The sequence below is a fragment of the Xyrauchen texanus genome, chromosome 35, assembly GCF_025860055.1.
Source record: "Xyrauchen texanus isolate HMW12.3.18 chromosome 35, RBS_HiC_50CHRs, whole genome shotgun sequence".
Classification (NCBI taxonomy): domain Eukaryota; kingdom Metazoa; phylum Chordata; class Actinopteri; order Cypriniformes; family Catostomidae; genus Xyrauchen; species Xyrauchen texanus.
Genome location: NC_068310.1, coordinates 7,580,993 through 7,603,138, shown reverse-complemented (window position 1 = coordinate 7,603,138; position 22,146 = coordinate 7,580,993). Strand labels below are relative to the sequence as shown.

The window sequence follows — 22,146 nt, the reverse complement described above, 5'->3', positions numbered from 1 at the left end:
AGAATTGTCCAAATTGGGGGAGGGGGGTGCTCAAGTTCTGTGCTTTGCCTTCTCCGTTATGGACAGCACGCCAAATACATTTACCTGAATGTGCTCTACGACTATATGAACCAGTAAACTTTTGAAATAACTATAAAATACAGCCAATGTACATCTTAAATATAAATGCTAAAGCTAAACAATAATAATATTTGTAAACCGTGCATCTAATTGAATGTTAAATGCTAATCTCTCCATATCACCAAATAAAGTGGACCCAAATATGCCACTGATACTGACATACATCTACGGACAAACTTTGGAAAAAAGTTTTGAATTTTATAAAATTATTTTTAAATAAATAAAGTCAGCCAGATTTGCATTTACAACTTCTCACACTTAAATTCCCTCAAAGCTATAAACTGAAAGTATAAAGCTACAATATAATCACCCCTGACCAATTTAAAAACTGAGCTAAACATTTAGAGAATTTGCCAATTAAATCTGACACGTTCAGGCTGTTTTGTGTGATGCATTTTATTTTACATGTCTAGACTTTGGAATATTTAATGTGGTAAATACTTTGGAAACATTAAATATTTATTAAACTGGTGTTCAGTGGCAAATTTTCATCCAACAAAAAGCCATAAGATGTTTCACTGACACTTGTTGAAAGTTTCCTCTCTTTCATGACAGTTTTTCACCTGTCTTCTCATCATCTTTGGATCAGAAGTTGCAGCAGGAGTGTTTGGTTTCTTCAACAAAGACAAGGTATTGTTGGAACTGTATAACAAGAAATTAATTAATCTGTGTAATTTTGATTTACATGTACACTTAATTTGAAATGATTTCAGTCTGAGTGTGTGAATCCTTGCCTATCTGCTAAACTTAAAATATACACTATTGTAGAGACAGTTTTCCAGTTACAAGAAATAAATACAAGACTATTTTGATATTATGTGATGCAAGTTTCTTTTTTCTTATCTTTTTTGTCATTTTAGATAATTGAAGAGATAAAAACGTTCTATAATGAAGAAGCAGGAAAAAACTATGATACAACAGTCCAATCCTACCACAGCATTGTGAGTTTTACCCATTTTATCCATATCTGATGGAATCAGAAAGATTAAAATGCACTAAGTGTAAAATGACAAAGATATTGCGATGCAACATCAATTTGATCTGGTAAATGCATGAAAAAGCTGAGAGAAAAATGGACATAAATTCACATTCAGAGAGATGATAAACTGATCAACCACGTGGTTCAGCCCATTCTGAGTGGACAGTGCATTTTGGTTATATATTTGATTAACCTGATGTATTATTTAATTACAATTTATTCAAATCCATCTTGTCTGTAGTTGAACTGCTGTGGCTCACCTTCAGTAAACCCCACTGTGTGCCAAGACGTTGTATCAAACCAGGTGAGATTCTCTGGACACACAGATAATGACCATTATTTATGCAATTGGATACATTTTATTGTAGTGACCACTAGACATGCATTGGTACAGACATGCGTATAAGGTCTTTGTTTTATTGACATGCATATAATGAATATGTTTCACTGTCTGCAGACATGTGATGTGGCCATTGAGGTGTTTTTTAACAGTAAGCTCTTCATCGTGGGATACGTGGGAATTGGAATTGCAGGAGTCATGGTAAATATCATTAAAAGCCCTAATTTGGTTAAAGTTGCTGTGTGTACATTTTTTACGCCACTAGGGGCACAAACAAGAAAAGTGCGAGCGCAAAGCAATCATCAGGGTTCCTAGACTGTTATCGGGTCTTTGAATAACATAGGCCAATAATGTGCAAGTATGGGCATCCAGTGGAGTTTCAGGTGCCCCGCCTAGGGTAAGATGGTGCCGCCCTTGGGATTTTTTGCCCTATGCAGACTGTGTAATGTGTGTATAGGTAGGGGCAGTACTGCTGCTTATCATTCAACGTCGGATGTGGGATCTTCTGACTTGATATCTCAGATATCCAACAATAAAGGCATTCCAATGCCAGATGCTTGGAGGATAACATATCAGCAAACAAAACTGCAATGTTAGCCTAGCATGTGTTCAGTTGTCAGCAGCAATGTCTCCAAACAACCAAATTGATAAATGGTGCTGCAGAGCTAGCATTTGTTGTACAGGTGTATGATTGTCAAAGAGAGTGTAATTTACAGTGTTTTACACACCTGTTACTGCAAACGTTTGCTAAATGGGATTTATTATCATATAATGGAGAGATATTGTCTTATTGATGAGAGGCGTGCTCTGCATTTTAAAGGCAGTGGTGATGAGATTCTATTCACATCAGGTGCACCTCATCATCCGCTGCCAAATGAGGCTCATCAAATTGCGGCTCTCCTTCCTTCTGCCCACTCTTGTTGTGAGTCTGGCTAAAGGACGGCCTTTAGAAGAGGCGGTGCGAAGATGATATGAGGGAGGGGCTGGTTGTTCTGCCACAGTCTGTAAATATCTGTGGGTGCCGACATTTTTACATGGCGTCAAGCACCTGGATCTCAATTAAATCAGAGTTGAAGATTTCAAAGTTTTAAGTCTGACTTTCAAAAGGCATTCCATTGCACTTTCCTAGTAGTAAGTTGGAATTTCTAACTTTTGATTTGAATGGAATGCAGCATTAGTATCCATGAACAAAGATGGCAACATACAGGTCCAGGGCTGGATGTGGCATCCAAACAATTGCCATTGAAATAAATGGGAATGTATTTATTGAATCTATATATTTATTCTATATTAGAACTGGTTTGACACACACACACACACACACACACAGTATATATATATATATATATTTTTTTTTTAACAAAATTATTTAGCACCTAGCAGAAAGTCCAGTTACCTTTTATCCAAACAAGAAACAATTAAATCAGTCCATACAATCTATTACTTTAAAATCAGCATGAAAAATTATTTGCAATAATTTTCTTATGCACTTATGAATCGCCAACAATAAAGGTGCAGTAATACTAGACTTTGCACTCGATTACCTTCCATTCATACTCATTAGAACATATTCATCAGAACACCGGAAATGCAACCACATGTGAAGAAATTTTGTCTTCGAAAGATTAAGTTTGGTGAACACTGATCTGTGAAAAGACATTTGGCCAACAGTGGTTTTAAATGTCTCATAACTGACTTTTTGCTATATTCCATCGAAAACAAACTTAAAAGCTGGATGGTTTGCAGTGTTGCAGGATTTAACATTATTGTACATGCTTAATAGAATAATTCACCCAAAAATTTTAATTCTCTCATCACTTACTCACCCTCATGTCATTTCTTCTGTGGAACACAAACATATTTTTTTGAAGGATGAATGATGTGTTTTTGACCATACAATGTAAGTCAATGTGGTTCAAAACTTTGAAGCTCCAAAAAGGACATATAGTAAAGGCAGCATAAAAGTAATCCATACTAGGACTGTCAAATTAAAATTAGAATTTTGAATATCTGTCAGCTTTAAAATAAATATTCACATTCAAATGAAAAAACCTGATGATGATTCATAGGTGACATAGTTACATTTACATTTTTGGTTAGCCCCTCCAGCTCAACCCTTTAGAGATGGCACGGTTTTGTTGTTCTTTCGAAACATGGAAGAAAAATAGCACCATGGTCTCGAGAAGATCTCTATAACACCAAATCATCTTCATGGCTCTTCTTCGCTTACTGGAGTGTGAGAGTCGAAATTGATGTAATAAGTTGTGTCATAAACCACTTTTATATCACTTCACAACATTCATCATAAAGGGATAGTTCACCCAAAAATGACAGTTCTCTCACCATTTACTCACTTTCATGTCATCCCAGATGTGTCTGACTTTGTTTCTTTTGCTGAACACAAACAAAGATTTTAGAAGAATATTTAATCTCTATAGGTCCATACAATGCAAGTGAATGGGTGCCAAACTTTTGAAGCTCCAAAAACCACATATCTATATCTTCAGAAATGATCTTATAGGTGTGGGTGAGAAATAGATCAATATTTAAGTCAGTTTTTGCCATAAATTCTCCTCCCTGCCCAGTTGGTGGCATTTGAGGAATGTGAATCACCAAAATCAAAAGAAGAATATGAAAGTGGAGATTTATAATACAAAAGGACTTTAATATTGATCTATTTCTCACCCACACCCATCATGTCACTCTGAAGATATGGCTTTAACCACTGGAGTCTTATGGATTACTTTTATGCTGTGTTTATTGGCTTTTTGAAGATTAAAATGGCACCCATTCGATTGCATTTTATGGCCCTACAGAGCTGAAACATTCTTCAAAAATCTTCATTTGTGTTATGTTGCTGAAAGAAAGTCATATACATCTGTGATTACATGAGGGTGAGTAGATGATGAGATCATTTGCATTATTAGAGTAAACATGCAGTCTTCTCGTCCCAAAGGGGCCAGCATTAAAACAGTCCCGGGTAACGTTTTACAACACAACTACAGCACAGCCGCTACCTGGAGCAAATCAGGAAGAAATCACCTAAAACTGAGTAAATTTACCTGCATATATGTGCCGATAAGTATCGTGGATGGAGAGGACATTCAAAACTTTGTTTATGTACACAACCCACAATATCATATCCCTAGCCGGGTTATTGTGAGCAAATGCATTGCTGTGCATTGTGATATCACCGCCAAGACCGTGAAAGCATCATTGAACAACCGAATGGTGTTCTTGACAATTGATGGCTATACTTCTCAAGGTACTGATGCATATATCATTCACAGTCACTGCATATTTGATCACAGATAACGGGGAAATAAAAAACTTCATTGTGCATTTACTGAGGGGATTTGATGTATAATTGGAGTCAGTGATGTCGGCAGTTGAGAGCCACATGAGACAAGTGAACATTCCATGTTTGGCGCAAACACCTAATCTGGCTTTAGTTAGGGGCTTTGTGTTCGAGCCATTGAAATGGCGATCAAAAAACTAAATCAGGCTGTTGAAGGACAGTTTTTTTTTTTATTATTTACATATCACTCTTTGTTGAAGCATTTTATTTCTTAGTTTATCATTATACTTTAGATTTGATATACTGTATAAGATGTTGGTTAACACAAATTGATGTGGTGCTTGGTTTGGTTTATATTTGCTTGTTGTGCCCTGTTGTGGGTTTAGGAGACAAGCCTGTATCTTTTTCCCCTAACTGAAATATTGTCTTTAAAGGTTCACTCAGTAAGTTCTTCCACATTGGAAAAGTTTTAATCCTGAAGAAATCATTTTTAATGTTGAAATATATGTATACAATCATGACCACTCACATGAGATGAGGACTCATATTAGTAACCTTAGAAACGTTTTTTATTCTACATGGAGAGGGTCCCCTCGTGGGGGCTGCCATGTTACGATCACATGGCCAGCTGAATACTACTCGTTTAATCTCAGTAACCACCCTGTTATTGGACACTTTCACTCTTGGATTAAATTAATAATTGTTGCCTGAGTATAGTGAATTTTAACAGAGGAATCGGTAACTGAAAACTATTGATTTTGAATGATGCTTCATCCACACAGCTAGGTGTCACTGGAAGTCCAAAATGAAAACCATGAAGTTACTGAGTGCAGCTTAAAAATTCCAATATAATTTGAATTTTGGTAATATTTAAGTGAAAAATTCTAACTTAGTTTTTCAGCCCAGTCAACAGCCCACATCATACGACTTGAGTGGTTTAATCCATGTTTTCTAAAGTGATATAATAGCTTTGGGTAAAAAATAAAGCAGAAATTAAGTCCTTATTCACCTTCTTCACTTCTGCCCAGCTCTCCTATGCAGGTTCATGAGAGAAGCTTGCATAAGAACTGACGTGTGCTCCACACAACCAGACGTTTTCGCAAGAACATGCAAATGCTCATTTGTCAAGCGCAAGGACATGTGAACAAGCTTCTGTCTGCATGAACCTGCATGAAGAAACTGATTTTTTGCTTTGTTTGGCATGGCATGACTGTGAGTAAATAATGAAATAATTTCATTTTTGAGTGAACTATTCCTTTATAGTCTACTATGGCATAAGACCAGGAACATTCATCAAGCAAATGGAATCGATTCTAAGTTCTTTAAAAAAATGCTCATCTTCTCTTTTAACAGATTATTGGCATGATCTTCAGTATGGTTCTGTGCTGTGCAATCCGGAACAGCAGGGAGGTCATCTAAAGCACTCCGGCTCACCTTTGACACTTAACCTCTGCTGGACTTTACAACTATAGCTCTTCAACCATTTACAAAGTGCTCTGTTCCCACCTGGCAAACTCAGAAAACTTGCTCCACTTCTCTATAACTCCCAGTAGTTGGTCCAGCCCATATTTCTTTTACTTAATCACATTGCTGGATTATCTTTATTTAATGCCTGCTGGTTAGGTGAGTAGCTGGATCTTTCATATGCAACAAATATAATGCACCTTTGGATATTCCTGAAATTATTAATATAATTTGTATTTAAATTTCATACACACTGTTCACCTCTCTCTCCAAACCAAGAGCTTTGCAGTGCTATTCTTAGATGTTGCTGCATGGCTTCACCTGCTAGATAAAAATATTATGTAATGTGAAGCCAGGCATACCCATGGCCAGTAAGATGGTTGATAAAAAGACAGCTCTGACTCAGAGACGCCATTTCAATTAGTTTACGAAGGACTTATGAACTTACACATTAGAAGAAACTTTGTATCATTGTTATGTGAAGACCATATCATCTAGTAAGATTACCCCAAAAAAATGTATTCTGTCAACATTTGATGACAGAATTTTCCTTTTTTGGGTTAATTATCCTTTGAAGTACTGTTTCGCCTATGAATTTATCCATAATCAAAATAAATTGAAGGAAACCGATCGCTCTAACACACATTGCCAGCTCGGCTTTGTTTTGCATTGGAATGCCAATACCTCACCAGCAAGATGATGTTTCTGTTATGCAACAGCTGAGCTCATCTGCAGCCAACACTGATGGTGGTGCACCAAGGGCTTGGAGTCAAACCTCCTCATTCACATGGTGGACATTTGGGTGTAGAGTTGCCTTGTCATTTCACATAAAAAGCTCAGTAAAGACTCAACACACTTTCCCTGTCACCCCTCACCCCTCACCCCCTCACAACCACCAAAACAAAAACAACGGCTCTCTTTAAACTTACACCTGCATTAAACAGCCTATTATAGTCTTTTCAGCTAAATGTAAAGAGTAAAACAATTATTGGGTGTGAAACGATTCATGACACAACAAAAATGGAAAAGGTAGAGAACAACTTCTCAAATACTTTCCACCCCTGTTTGACATGAAATTTCAAGCTGTATCAGTAATGTCTTGCGTTTTTTTTTTTTATTATTATAGTGGAATATGCACGCCGTTTTTATAATCTCCTGATTGAGATACTGCATGTAGTATTTGTGCTTTTAAAGAGTCGTTTGTCACACCACAAGACTTTTTAAGTGAACTGCAAAAAAGGATGATAAAGAATTGTGAAAAACCTAAAAGAAATGGCAACCAGTTACATCACCTACTTCCTTTGAATCATAACCTAAAGTACGGATGTTGAATTAAAGGTAATGAAAATGTTTGTCGTTGACTACCTTTAAAGGGATAGTTCACCCAAAAATTAAAATTCTCTCATCATTTACTCACCCTCATGCCATCTCAGATGTGTATGACTTCCTTTCTTCTGCTGAACACAACCGAAGATTTTTAGAAGAATTTCTCAGCTCTTTTGGTGCATACAATGCAAATGACACAAAAACACAAAATTTTGAAGCTCCAAAATTCACATACATCAAAATTAAAGTAATCCATAAGATTCCAGTGGTTAAATCAATGTCTTTAGGTGTGATATAATAGATGTGGGTTAGAAACAGATATCAACATTCTTCATGTATATCGCCCCCCTCTTGGCAGGGAGAAGAATTTCAAGCAAAATACTGATCTGTTTCTAAATCACACCTATCATAACACTTCTGAAAATATCGTATGGTATGGATTACTTTTATGCTGTGTTTATTTGCTTATTAGAGCATTAACATTTTGGCACCCATTCACTTGCATTGTATGGACCTACAGAACTTAAATATCCTTCTAAAAATCGTAATTTTTGTTCTTCAGAAGAAAGCAAGTCATACACATCTGGGATGACATGAGGATGAATAAATGATGAGAGAATTGTCATTTTTGGGTGAACTATCCCTTTAACTTCAACATTGCCACGTAGCTTTACTGAATTTATTTGAACTTAGATCAGTTCTGAAGTACTTCTTTAGAAAGACTTAAAAGGTCAGTCTTTTAAAAGAACACTGTAAATATCTGTTAGAGTTTGTCATTGTAGGTTTTGTTTTCATGAAGATCTGTATTGTGCAGCTTGTGGCCAGTGTACAGTAAATGTTGTTAAATTATATTTAGCAGGGATTCTGACATTAAGGTGCCTTTTATATTATTTAAGATGGCGTAGAGGTATAATCCACTCTCAAAAAAAAACATCTATCATCAATTACTCAACATGATGTCATTCTAAACACGTTCTGACTATTTTCGATGGAACACAAAAGATGCTGGGAAGAATGACAGCCTGAGTCACATTTCATTTTTATTGCATGCAAAAAAGATGCAAAGACAATGCATTGTAACGGACTGGACATCCTGCCTACTGTAAAATCTCCCTTTGTGTCCTGCTTAAAAGTCACGTGTGTTTGGAACGATGTGATTGGGAGTAAATAATCACAGTATTTGTTATTTATATTTTTTTTTTGATGAAATATCACTTAAGTATTTTATTTAAATCTATTTCAAAAGGTTTTAACAAGGGACAAAATATATATCTTTTTTTTGTATAGTTGTACTTCCGTCAGTTGGTTGTCAGAAATATTTCTGCTGGTGCATCACTGCTGAAGGTCCTCGAGTTGAAGTGGCATTAGAGTAGCAATTTGAATAAACCGTAGTCACTGCTAAAGAAGCGTAACACATGAAACTGTTACAACTTTCTTTTAAGTGTTCTGTTCACTTGTAATGTTGATGTAGATCTGTATTGTCTTTTTACCTAAAAAGCAACCCAATTAAATTGTGGTTGATCAGATTGTAAAATAATAAGTGTGGAATGTGTAGTCGTGGCATTGGAGTAGGGGCTCTGTTGTAAACATTTTTTGTGTATTATTCCTACAGTTTGTGTAGACAATGTAGAGATGTTTTTGTACTGTAAACATAAATAACACTGCAGCTCTTTTGATGTTGTTCATAAATTGTATTTAATTTATTTTTTGGAGTCAAGTCAAAACAGCATTCTCAGGAATATTGCTGCATGAGAACAAATAAACATTTTTGAAGTTGCTGATTGTTGTGTTTTTCAGATATTCATTTTTATAGCAGTAAAATATGTATAAGTAAGTATAATAAGTATGATTTTGCACACATTTTTTAAGTTTGCATAGACAGTGAAACATACAGTATTGATGCACTGACAGCACAACTTCAGAGTCATACAAATGCTTACGAATCCTTATGTTGAATTCAAGTTTACTGGTTCATTTTATTGTTTTATAGTCAATGAGATTGATTAAATGTTCAACGCCTTCATATTTATTTAACGCAATTGATGCATTTACCTAATTTACTATGGATTCGTTCTGTTTCGTGTGATTTCTCGTGCAGAAATGGGGCTTTTTCTTTGAAAATCATCATAAAATGATCATAAAGTAATCAATGTTATTTGTACGCTATAATCCAAGTCTTCAGAAGTCAGATGATAGCTCTGTGTGAGGAGCAGTCCCAAATTTAAGTCTTTATCCAATGATCTTCTTCACCATCCGCCTTGGCAAACACTCAAATGTTACTCTAAATTGCCATACAATGAAATGGAATGGTAACTTGGGAGTGATGACTATCCCTTTAACTATTGCAGTTATATTGCAATCTTTTAACTGATTGCAATGGAAGGTGCTGGAAGCAGCGGCGTAGCTAGACTCTGGCTGATAGGGCTGAAGCCCCGGATCTTTTGTTAATAGCCCCGAATACTTTTTTTTTTGTGATGAACAAAATAAAATAAAGTAAGCCTTAATGTTAATTACTTCAGGGTACAAAAGCAACAAAGCAGGCTTCAATTCTGGCTTCAAATATTAATTAATTCCGATCTGTGAGCCCAACGTGCATTTATTGACCTTTTGTATTTTGACTTTTACCTGCAGTTCCTGTTCAAGTTGATGAGACAAATCTTTACGAACGCCTCGTGTGGGAGCTTTTGTTTTTCTCTCACAGAGGTGCAGCTTTTCTGTATTAGAGGTATGAAAATTACATATCATGCTTATCCTGACCAAAACTATAAAGGTTATCGGTATTGTTAAAATGTGCTGAAAATTTACAAAAAGTAATGATACACACACTGAAATAATTTAAACAGGTTTTATATTTGAAAATCAACAAACAAATAAAATTAGTAAACAAGGGAATATAAAATGAAGTATAAAAATTATTATTATTATTTGTGTGTTTTTTTATTATTAACTTACACACCCATTTTAAATTATCAAAATATGTTGGTTGGGTGACATGTTATTACATGTCATCTCTCTGAAATTCTTGATTCTGGTCACTCATCCTGAAACTCCGGCTCTCTCCTTTCATACAAACACAACTGGTGCCATCGTGCATCTCTGTTATAGTTATCGATTGTATTGATAATGAAATTGGAGGACTTCAGAATTTGTATTGGATGATTGTTTTGTAGACTGCAGCGGATTATAAAATAATTAAAGAACAGGTAAAAGTTTAAAACAAAATTCACTCAATTCACTATTTCATGTCCCCGTAATTATTTGAAAAGCCGTGTATTAGTGGTATGAATGTACATCACTTAAATGTCACACGTATTTGTTATTTGTTACTAACTACGTTTCCATCCAAGGATTTTTTGCGAAACATTTTTAACGCATCAAAATAAAGCTGATGAAAATGCTAATTATTGCTAACATTTCACAAGTGTCGGCATAATATTTTTCCATTTAACTCTAGCTTAACTTAAACTATGTCGATACTTCAAATGTCACAAAAAACTGGTTTGGAAACACATTTTGTTGAGAAAATTGACATTAACGCAAAAATATTGTGTCACATGACAGAATTTGCCCCATTTGTAGACATCCTTGAAAGCCAATTTATTTTACGTGATTATGGATTGATCTTAATGTTTCATAGATCCGATGCTACAAACATGACACTTTGCAGGAGTGCCAACACAAATATCTCATATCATGCACATCGACAAGTGCATGGAGAACAAATGAATGGCCACTGTTTTTGATTAATTTAATCATGGTAGCCATCCATTTATTTATTAAAGTTTCTTTTCCACACCAAAATAATAGACGGCAGTCACGGAATGAGCCCACGATACAAAAAACGTCTCGGGTTACATATGTAACCCTTGTTCCCTGAAAATAGCGGAACGAGATGCTGCGCTGAAGAGCGCTTTGGGAACATGTTGTGACCAGCTGTGAATATGTATGCAACACGTCAATGAACATTGACTGGAATTTGTAGCCTCTGTCGATGTAATCATTGGAGGCACCTGGCGCAGTGGCTATAAATAGATGCGTCACTGGTGCATCATCAGGTATTTCGTCTGTAGAGCAATCTCGGGGCATCCTGTGGCTGTCCGGACTCACTACGGTTGTGTAGTTTGCTCACAAGACCGTGAGAGGCCTCAGACATGAGCTTGAGATGTCGACTCAAGGACATAAGAGCCCGGAGTGGCAAGAACATCCAAACTAAAAAAATCTAATGAATGTTTGCGGAGAGGACCAACCTGCCGCATCACAAACTTGCTGCAGAGGGAGACCTCTAGCCAAGGCTTTAGAGGAGGCGAGCCCTCTGGTAGAGTGAGCCCTGACACCTACTGGAGAAGCTTGACAGCACGCCACGAAGGTCAGAGCAGTAGCATCCCTCACCCAAGGCAACATAGTCTGCTTGCAGCTCCCATGGCAAGGAGTTGTTGCCCTGACTTACGCCACTGGCTAGTGCGTTGGACATAAGTCTGAAGGGCAGAGACAGGGCACAGTCTTGGAAACCTTTGCTGCTCCGGTGTTGCAAACGGCGGGGAGCATAAGGCTTAGAGAGTGACCTGATGTAGGGTCGCGAAAGGCACCTTAGGCAGGTAGTCAGGATGAGGGTGCAAAATTGCTTTGGTCATTCCTGGGGCAAACTCTAAACAGGCTGGCAAAACATACAGAGCCTGTAGGTCCCCAATTCTCTCTATAGATAATCGCCATAAGAAAAATCATCTTGAGAGTCAGAAGTCTGTCAGACACTGACTCTAGAGGTTCAAAGGAGGTCTCAACCAGACCCTCAAGGACTATTACCAAGTCCTATGAAGAGGTCTAGCAGGAGACCACAGTCGCATGGCTCCACGAATGAAGCGAGCGAGTAGAGGGTGCCTCTGAAGGGCACTCCGTACATAAAGGCGTGGCAAGCCGAAGTGGCGGCCACATAGACCCTGAGCGTGGCGGGACATAAGCCTGCTGACGGTTCTTCCTGCAGAAAGTCCAGAACTGAAGCGATCTGGCAGTTAACTGGTTCTGCAATATGAACTTTTAATAAATGGAAACGCATACAGGCGCATTCTGGGCCATGTATGCGCCACCGTGTTCAACCCCAGAGGGGGGGGGACTGGGTGACTCGGGGAGAAGTAGAGGAGACATTGCACTGTTCATAGAGGCGAAGAGGTCCTCTTCTGCCCTGTAAAATCTACCCATATTTGTTCCAAGTGGAGGGAGCCCTAGCACTTAAAATGTTCTCGATAGACTCAGGAGAAAGCCCTGTGTACCTCAGTTTGTACCCAACAGGGGCCAAGCATGAGAAGGTTCCACAATTCGGGCCTGGGATGAAATACAGTCCCTATGCCTGAGAAAGAAGGTCCTTCCTGTTCGGAATCGCCCGAGGCGAGCCATCGAGGGGAGAATTTAGCTCCGAGAACCATACACTGTTAGCGCGGCGCTATCAGTACGAGGCAAGACCCTTGCTGGCGAACCTTGGCCAAGACTCCCGGGAGCAGAAAAACCGGGGAAAGAAACGCATACAGACGCATTCTGGGTCATGTATGTGCCTTTATGTCCAGACCCAAGGGGGCTGGGTGACTCGGGGAGACATTGCACTGTTCATAGAGGCGAAGAGGTCCTCTTCTGCCAGGGAAAAATCTCACCCACTACCTCAGGGTGGAGTTTCCACTCCCCCGTCTGTATTTTCTGTCTGGACAGTAAATCTGCTCGCATATACGGGCATCCAGGGATATAAACCGCCCTGAGTGACAGGAGCAGCCCTGGGCCCCAAGGAGAATCCAACGTGCCAGAAATTCAGCTGACATGAACGTGGATCTCCCTGTTTGGTTTCTGTAAGAGACTACTGATGTATTGCCCACCCGCACCAAGACATGGTAGTCTCAGAAGGAAGTATTTCAGGGTCAGAAATACAGCCATCAACTCGAGACAGTTACTGTGACAACCGAGCTGACGACCCTCCTATTCCCTTTAAGCTGGATGACCACTTAAGGCCACTACTCAGCCCATCAGGGAGGCGTCTGTCGTTAACAGCCTGCGACAACGAGACGCACATAAAGTGGGACCCAAGGTAAGAAACCGGGTGTAAAACAGTTAAAGGATGGGAAAGGAGGAGGTGAGAACCGGCTTGTCAACATAAATAATAATTTAATAAGAAACTTAAAACACAACATAAACAAACACACATGCGGACATGTCCGTAATTCTCTCTCTCTCGAACCATCGTCACCGGCCGCCTTTATCCCTCGTGCGCCTCATCAGGCCGATTGGGGACCGGGCGCGCGATATTTCGACCGGCCCCGCCCCCCTCCGCTCCACACACCTCCCGGCGTTATCTCAGGCCAGGGTGCCACCGGCATGACGTACACCCCCCCTATCCCTGGGGCGGGGTGTATCTTGCATCCCGCGTGGTCATCCCCGCCTTCCTCGCCCTGGGAGGAGACAGGAGGGAAAGACAACAACAACAAAACAAAATAGGTGAGGGAAAAGGCCAACACGGTGCGACAGAGAGAGAGAGGAGAGAGAGAGAGGAGAGAGAGAAAAAGCTCACTCACCGGTTCTCTGATGTACCGTCGCGTGGTCCTCGAACACTCCTCCACACTCAGGCGGACGACAGACGCTCCACCCCCGGGCGAACCGGAGTGAAACTGTCGACCCCCAGCGGGTAGAACGTGCCTCCGCTTTTCTGGCGGCAAATGGGTACACTCCTCCGCCCCTGGCAGCGGCTCTACCGCTCCGGGCGGTCGGAGAGTTTCTTCCCTCCTCCCCTCGCGGACGGTGGTCTTCCCTCGACCCCTCCGCGTCTCTGGGGACGGCAGGGCACGCCTCCCGGCAGCGGCTCCCTCGCTCCAGGTGGTCGGGGTATCCAGTCCCCATTTGCCCCGCGGACGACGGCCGTACCCCGCATCCGGGCGGTCGGGCCACTCCGTCACCCAGCAGATGGCAGCGGTGCTCCCCTGGGTGGACAGCAGTGTTGAGGACTCTGTGACGGGCATCCCTCCTCCTTCCCGGGTTTCAGCACAAATGTAAAACAGTTAAAGGATGGGAAAGGAGGAGGCGAGAACCAGCTTGTCAACATAAATAATAATTTAATAAGAAACTTAAAACACAACATAAACAAACACACATGCGGACATGTCCGTAATTCTCTCTCTCTCGAACCATCGTCACCGGCTGCCTTTATCCCTCTCGCGCCTCATCAGGCCGATTGGGGACCGGGCGCGCAATATTCCGACCGGCCCCGCCCCCCTCCGCTCCACACCGGGGTCTGAACCACATAGAAAGGGAACGAAGCCCGCGGCGCGTAACCCTTATTAGCCTAGGGGATTTGGCCCTTGGAAGAAACCCCCCTGGCTTTGAGCCACAACAAAAACGGTCTCTTGAGCAGAAGGTCCAGAGGGATCACCGTGGACGCAGACGCCCTGAAACCTAGTACAACCTTGACCTAGCCTGACTTCACTTATTCGCGATTCTAGCGGGAGACAGTTGTGCCTGCATTGTGATTGAACTCCATACAGTCCCCGAAAGACAGTGTTCTGAGTGGGAGAGAGGACGCTTTTCTTGGCGTTGAGCCTCAATCCCAGAGAAATTAGATGAGCTAAGACGATATCCCTTTGCTGAACTGTCAGTTCCTGGAACTGCACTAGATCAGCCAGTAATTCATGTAATTCAGAATGCGGATGCCCCGGAGTCGCAAAGGAGTTGGCGCTGCAACATGCATTTGTGAATGTGCGGGTAAAAAGGGCTAGGCCGATTGGAAGAACCTTCCAACTGGAAGGCTTCGCCCCGAAAGCGAACCTCAGGAACTTCCTGTGTTGTGGCAGAACTTTCTAAGAGAAGAAGTGCGTCATGCACTTGATGTTGGGCTTGTCACACGATCGTCTTGATAGGCAGCATCTTGGACTTGAACACCCAGACTGGGCAGTTCAAGCTTTAAGATCTAAGGCCAGACGCAACCCCTCACCCTCCATGGGAACCAGGAAGTATTTGGTGTAATAACCTGACTCTCTGTCTGGAAGGGGAACACGTTCTATGGCCCTTTAACCAGGAGATTTTGCAGTTTTCCCCACAGTAGACATAACTGATCCGGTTTACGGTAGTGCGAACCACGCCGTTCAATCACGGAAGGCGGCAAGTTATTTAAATTCTATAGCCCTTTTCTACTGTTCTTAGGACCCACGAAAATATCTGGCAGAAGTTTCTATGCTGCCAGGTTCTCTGAGATGGGTATAAATCTTTTAACACTTCCTGTTGAGGGGGTGTCGAGTGTTCCGCATCCTGGATAAATGCAGGGAGCCGCAAAACACCTTACTTTTTGATTGGAGCCTCTACCACCCGAAACACCAAAGGCGGCAGGAATGGAGAGGCTTCCCGGGGGTACCGGGAGGGGCGAAGGAGCACTCGCCCTGACCCGAGATTAGGCGCAAGACCGTCAGGGTCGCAGGGTTTTCTTCTTTTAGAAATTAAGGTCCTGAGGTCTTGCTTTGTGGCTGCTGAGGGCGACGAGACTGTCCCCAATCCCTGGGAGGAGGAGCACGACTCGCCACACTTTGCTTTTGAGCCTCCCTACTAACAGGACCGAGGTGGGTCTGGGTGGCCGACAGACCCACCCCCTGAGTGCGGCGAGGGAGGAACAGCCGAAGGCCTCCTCATGGCTTTTCGCCTCTTGGAACCTGGAGATAACCGTGCTCATGGCGTCTTCAAATAGGCCAGTAGGCGAAACTGGGGCATCAAGGAGGAAAACTTTATCCTTGTCCTTGATGCCCGAAAGGTTGAGCCAAAGGTGCCTCTCCACGCTGACCAAGACAGACATAGACCGGTCAATAGCACGGGCTGTTAGCTTGGTCGCGTGGAGAGAAAGATCTGTGGCTCAACGAAGCTCAGAAAAAGCTTGCTCATCGAGCGCAGCACCCACACTCAGGTCATCCAGCAGGTCAGCCTAGTAAGCCTGTAATACAGCCATTGTGTGCAGAGCAGCACCAGCCTGACCTGCTGCTTGATAAGCCCTCCCCACTAAAGTGGAGGTCATCCTGCAATGTTTTGTGGGGAGGGAAGTTTTTTTAAATGATACCGAACCCGGCGAGAGATAGCCCGCAAGCGTCTCTTCGACCAGCGGCATCATTGAATACCCCATGTCTCAGCACCCATGATAGTCGAATATACCGACATCAAGGGCACGAAGACACAGGAAGTAAAAAAGATTCCTCCATGAACGAGAAATCTCGTTATGGAGATCATCAAAGAAAGGAAGGGACTAATATAGCGTTCCCTACTAGCGTCTTTTTTTTTTTTTTGCCACCAGACAGAAATCTGTCTTATAGTTTGGAGCGTTTGGGGGGGGCGGGGTCTCTTGTTCACATGACCAGTCTAGCTGTAGTCTGGCCACAGCCCGAGTAACCACCTCGAGTAATTTCTCAGCCGCTTTATTATTATGCGTGGAATGTACAGAGGTTCAGCGCCCCCCTCGTGAAATGAAGAGGCGCCGAGGCGCGCTTCAGGCTTACGAGAAGGATCAGCTGGATCTGGGGAGAGAGCGAGCGATAGGGACGGACCTGTCTCTCGCTCCTCAGCCAGATTTATGTGAGAGCCCCACGATGAAAGAGTGGGCGCTGACTCCCGGAAGTAAGCGAGGCGAGCGCGAAGCATTTTGCCCGAAAGCAGATCGCAATGCGCGCACTCGCCCCGCCCCAACACGAGAACAGCATACTCTTCCCCCAGACAAACAAAACGCATCGTGTGTCTTGACTCTCTGTCATATTTATATATATATTAAAAAATTTTCTTTATTTTTTCCCCCCTTTTTTTCATTTTGAAAGCAAGAAAGAGAAAAGGTTCACTGCACACTGCCTAACAGAATCTAACTCCTTACAGAGGAAAGAAATTTTGACAGTTTCGTGATGCAGCACACAGCACAGAATGGCTCTGAAGATGGAAAATCTGATGATGCACCGGTGACGCATCTATTTATAGCCACTGTGCCAGGTGCGTTCAATAATTACATCGGCAGAGGCTATACATTTCAGTCAATGTTCATTGACGTGTTGCATACATATTCAAAGCTGGTCACAACTGAGACGTGTTCCCAAAGCGCTCTTCAGCACGGCATCATAGTGATGCTTTTTGTAAAGGGAACATATAATTTCTGTGCATAAAGATGTTTTAAATTAAAAATAAATATGCAATATTAGGAGAAAAGCTTCAGTGTGCTTTTTTTTAAACACTAGCATAGCCAGATTCTATCAAATTATTGTTTGGCTTACTTCTGATAAAACTAAAGCAACGTTCCCTGTATTAAATTAAATACATTTCCAAATGAAAAAATATATATTTTTAGACCTAATATATGCATTTTTTTTTTTACACAAACTTAAATTAGCCTTACCCTGTTCTGTAGATGAATAAAGTCTGAATGACATTCTCAGAATGTTCTCCACTTTTTGTTAAGACTATAAACTATTTGTTCAATGCTGAGTTCACTTTCAGAAAATGAGCTTTTGAACATTTTAAAACATTTAAATATTTTTAAATCAAATTCTCTTTAACTCGGATCACATTTGCTGAGCTTCTTCAGAAAATGTAAATTGCATTATGACATTATATTAATTTTAGATGACAATCAAGTTCAGTTGGTCATTAAAAGTTGTTGGATAAATATGCGGGACATAATGCAGTTGTGATGCAACTTAGATTATATGATTGTTCAAAATAGCCTATGGAATATCAGGAATGTATCATCTGGAAATCCTGACATTACACCGCATCAATGTTTTCCTTTATTAGCTGTGCATACAGCATACACACATTGATGTTCCCCCACTACTTTGTGCAGGTTGCCAGCTTGAACAGGGTCATGACGATTTGCATTCTGGTCAGAACCGGTGGCATCCTGCGATAGGCGCCACATCAGGACCAATATTACAGTTCCATCAGAAGGACAACTGCTCCCTTTTGATTGCAATTTCTCATCTTCTGATTGCATTTATTTGTGAAATGAAAATGACAGTAAGATGGCTAATTTAAATTAAATTTTTAATTAAATGAATACTCTCACCATTTCACCAAAACTTGTGAGGACATCTGGGAGTGAATTAGCTATAAAAACACATTTCTGTATGGAAACGGCTTAAGGGCAGATTTATTTTGTGATTAACCAAAACTTATGTGACAAATTGTTTGTTTAAGCATGACATCAATAAAAGTCAATTTAAATGTAAACAGGCAGAAGATGCCAAATTTCGCACATTTATTTTATGCATTTTCAATTAGTCGATAACAAAATATCGTGAAAAGTGGATGGAAACTAGGATGTTGTCTTGTTTTCTTGTTCGTTTGTCTTGGCTCATAGCGATGCACTTGCTAGGAACTTTTTCTTTGCGGATGCTTGCGTTTTTTACAAGTGAGATAAGAAATAATTTTAACCCAATTAAATATTGTGTCCAACTATTTACTTTTCCCCAACTCATGCACTGAGCTAAAAGTTAACTTACCTTGCATGCACTATTAAGTGATGGATGGTTGTCACGAAGATGACTCACCAGATTGGATGCGTTTCCCAATTTCGCAGTGACTTTTCTCTGGCAAGCTCTGCAGACAGGGTTACCATCTTCAACTAATTTTCCCCCACCATTATAAAATCCAAAATATGACCACACTTCTGATTTGGTGTTCTTGGAAGGTTGGAAATTCTCCCGAGAGCCGTCATTGCCTTCCGCCATGTTTTCACGTAAAAAAAAAAAAACCAACAATAATGATGTTGCATGTTGTGCCCAGGTGTCAGACTCATGCTGGGTGTGTGTGGACAGCATTTACCATGAGTTTTAAAAATCACGATAATCGGTTTTAATGATAATGAAATGTGACATGGTAATACTAACCGTAGGGGAATTTTATCGTGGTTTACCGTGAAACCTAACAGTTTCATCCCTATTCTGTATCAGAGGCACTGAAGTTGTATTATGCTAGCCTTATTTCTAAATATCTAATCTATAAGTCTCATTTCTAATCTTAATTTGTTTTTAACAATCTACACACCAAGTAGTTATGCATGTGACAGTCATCTTGTTCGGTTGTTCTGGTTTAGTTAGGCGGTAGTAAAGAATGTTTATTGAAATGGAATTTCCTCAAACGTAACTCAAAATAGCATCACAGCTAAAAGTATAAATAAATAACACAATACATATGTTTTAAAATGATAAATCTCACAAAAGTCAAACAAAAATGATCAAACTGATCACTGCCTCTATATGTTCTCTGGTTCACACTTCCATGTCTTGTGCCTGGAGTTAAACTGCTGTGTTTAAATAGCTTTTTTGGGGTGCCTTGATTTTTAAATGGTTTAAAATCAAATTGCATTGTTAATTAACAGAGGTTCAGGAGGAGCATTTTAATTTTAATCTAACAAATCACAGCCCACAAGCAGGAGTATATATGCCGCTGCTTACCTGCTTCCTGTGACAACTCTCCTGACATGACAGTCTTTGCGGCATTCGGCCCCACCCATTTCCCCATGAAAAGACCCAGGCAGACGGATCAACGGATGCAACTCAATTTCCCTGCAAAGCATTCGGCTCCACCAGAACAGCTCTTCCATCCAAACAGACTCGTTATTCAACAGAAGCTGCCACAGCAGCTCTTTGTATTTAGCAGTATTGACTACCACTACCGTATTGTTTATATATTTTACAGTGTCTGTCTTTCTATGCTCCATTCAGTGAAGCAGTTTATAGCATGAAGTTGCTGCCGCAAACTGGCTGCTCCCGCACTTAAGAAAGGTGAAACAACTGGCTACGACTGCATATGTTCTCTTAAACTTTCCGGCTTCATGTCATTAAATAAAAAAAAAAATGTAAAGAGAAAGAAACAAAGATTAACTTTAATCCAACCACAAATTCAACCCCAGCATGTTTAATCAGGTTCTGCCGCACACAGGCACGGATTTTGAAAGCAGAGGCCCCTGGGCACAAAATCTTGGAGGCCCCCCTCCCAGAAATGTTCTGAAATATGCTTGTGGAGAGAGAGACATCTGATTTTACAAAAGCACAAGGTTTTGTTGTTATTGTGAGTGTACACAAATAAAAGTAGACCCTTTTATAGTCTCTAATGATGTCTTACACTTATCTGTATGCACCAAAATGATGGAAAATTTTATATTGTTGTTTTTTTATGTAGATTTAAAGATTTTCTCTAAGGCCTTGGCCAATAGATTAAAAGATGCAATGGACAAGTGGTTCACTCTGACCAGACCTATTGTATACCTGGAAGGTTGATTATGGATAACATTACTCTTATCAGGGATATACTGGATGTCTGATTATCTTGATCTTGACATAGGTTTTATTTCAATTGATCAAGAAAAAGCCTTTGATCGAATAGAGTATTCATATATTTGGAATACGCTTGATACTTTTGGCCTTCTGTAAACTTTTGGTGGAATGATTAAAGTAATGTACAAAGACATTGAGAGCGTACTGAAGATCAATGGTGTTTGAGTGCCCCTTTTAAAATTGGGAGAGGTATAAAACAGGGATGTGCTTTATCTAGAAAGTTGTATTCCTTGGCAATATAGCTAATGTTAAACAAGCTGCGTTCTTGTATTGAAGGTTTTAAGTTAAGAAATCACATTGCTCAACATCAAATGTCAGCTTATGCAGATGATGTCATGATTTTAATTAATGGATGAAAATATGTTATTAATTTGGAGTCTACTGTTAATGAATTTGGTATAATTTCTGCTGCTAGAGTGAACTGGGAGGAAAGTGATGCACTGATTAAAGGTAAATGGGAGAATGGTTTGCCAATTTTACCTGGTGGATTGAATTGGAAGAGTACTATTAGTACCTTTACAAACAATATTGGTGGACGTCTTCTGGGACAGGCTGCACTGGGTCCCTCAAAGTGTGCTTTTTTTGCCTTTGGAGGAGGGAGGACAAGGTTTGGTGTCTCTATCAAGCACCATTGTGATTACAGTTCATCCAGAAGATTTTAACAGGCTCTGTGGATGTGGCATGGAGAGAAGTTGCGAAAAACATTCTTCACAGATTGGATGGACTTGGACTAGATACTGCGTTGTTCATTATGGATACCAAAAAGCTACACTTGAGTGGATTATATTCATTTGGTTTGTTCAAAGTTTGGGGATCTTGGAGTTTTGGAGAAAGAAACTGACAGCAGAGGAATTGTCACTTATTGAAAGACATGAGGAAGGAAATTTGCTTCCTGATATGAGAGACCCTTTTCCCAATCACTGGATTACAACAGATTTAAAGAAGATGTCTGATATCTTGTTTAACTTGAGTGGACTTCAGGATTTATTATTAGATGAATTAATTGAAAAAGTGATCTACAAATGTTTTGTTAAAATATTGTACAAGTCAACACTGTCTGAGAAAATAGATAATGTTTGGAGAGAGAAATTTGATACTGGAAATGAAGTTAAACCCTTTTGGAGGGTCTTTTACAAACCACCATTGACGAAAAATTCAGGAGATCTACAATGGAGAATCCTGAAGGGGGCTGTTGCTGTTAATGCCTTTGTTTCGATCATTAATCCCAATGTCGATGAAGGTTGTGTTTTTTGTGGGTTAAGAGAAACAATTTTTTAATTTTAAGGTTTAAACCACTTTTTGT

The 22,146-nt window shown here is 40.4% G+C and overlaps 1 protein-coding gene across 1 annotated transcript in view; it reads left to right on the top strand.

Moving 5' to 3' along the window:
- tspan2b (tetraspanin 2b) overlaps positions 1-9,299 on the top strand; it is a 42,992-nt gene extending 33,693 nt beyond the window's left edge. The window contains exons 4-8 of the mRNA XM_052105936.1: positions 676-750; positions 981-1,061; positions 1,341-1,403; positions 1,557-1,640; positions 6,091-9,299. Coding sequence (XP_051961896.1) covers positions 676-750; positions 981-1,061; positions 1,341-1,403; positions 1,557-1,640; positions 6,091-6,156 — 369 coding nt within the window. The 3' untranslated portion in view covers positions 6,157-9,299. The remainder of the gene's footprint in view (positions 1-675; positions 751-980; positions 1,062-1,340; positions 1,404-1,556; positions 1,641-6,090) is intronic.
- The last annotated feature ends 12,847 nt before the right edge of the window (positions 9,300-22,146 follow it).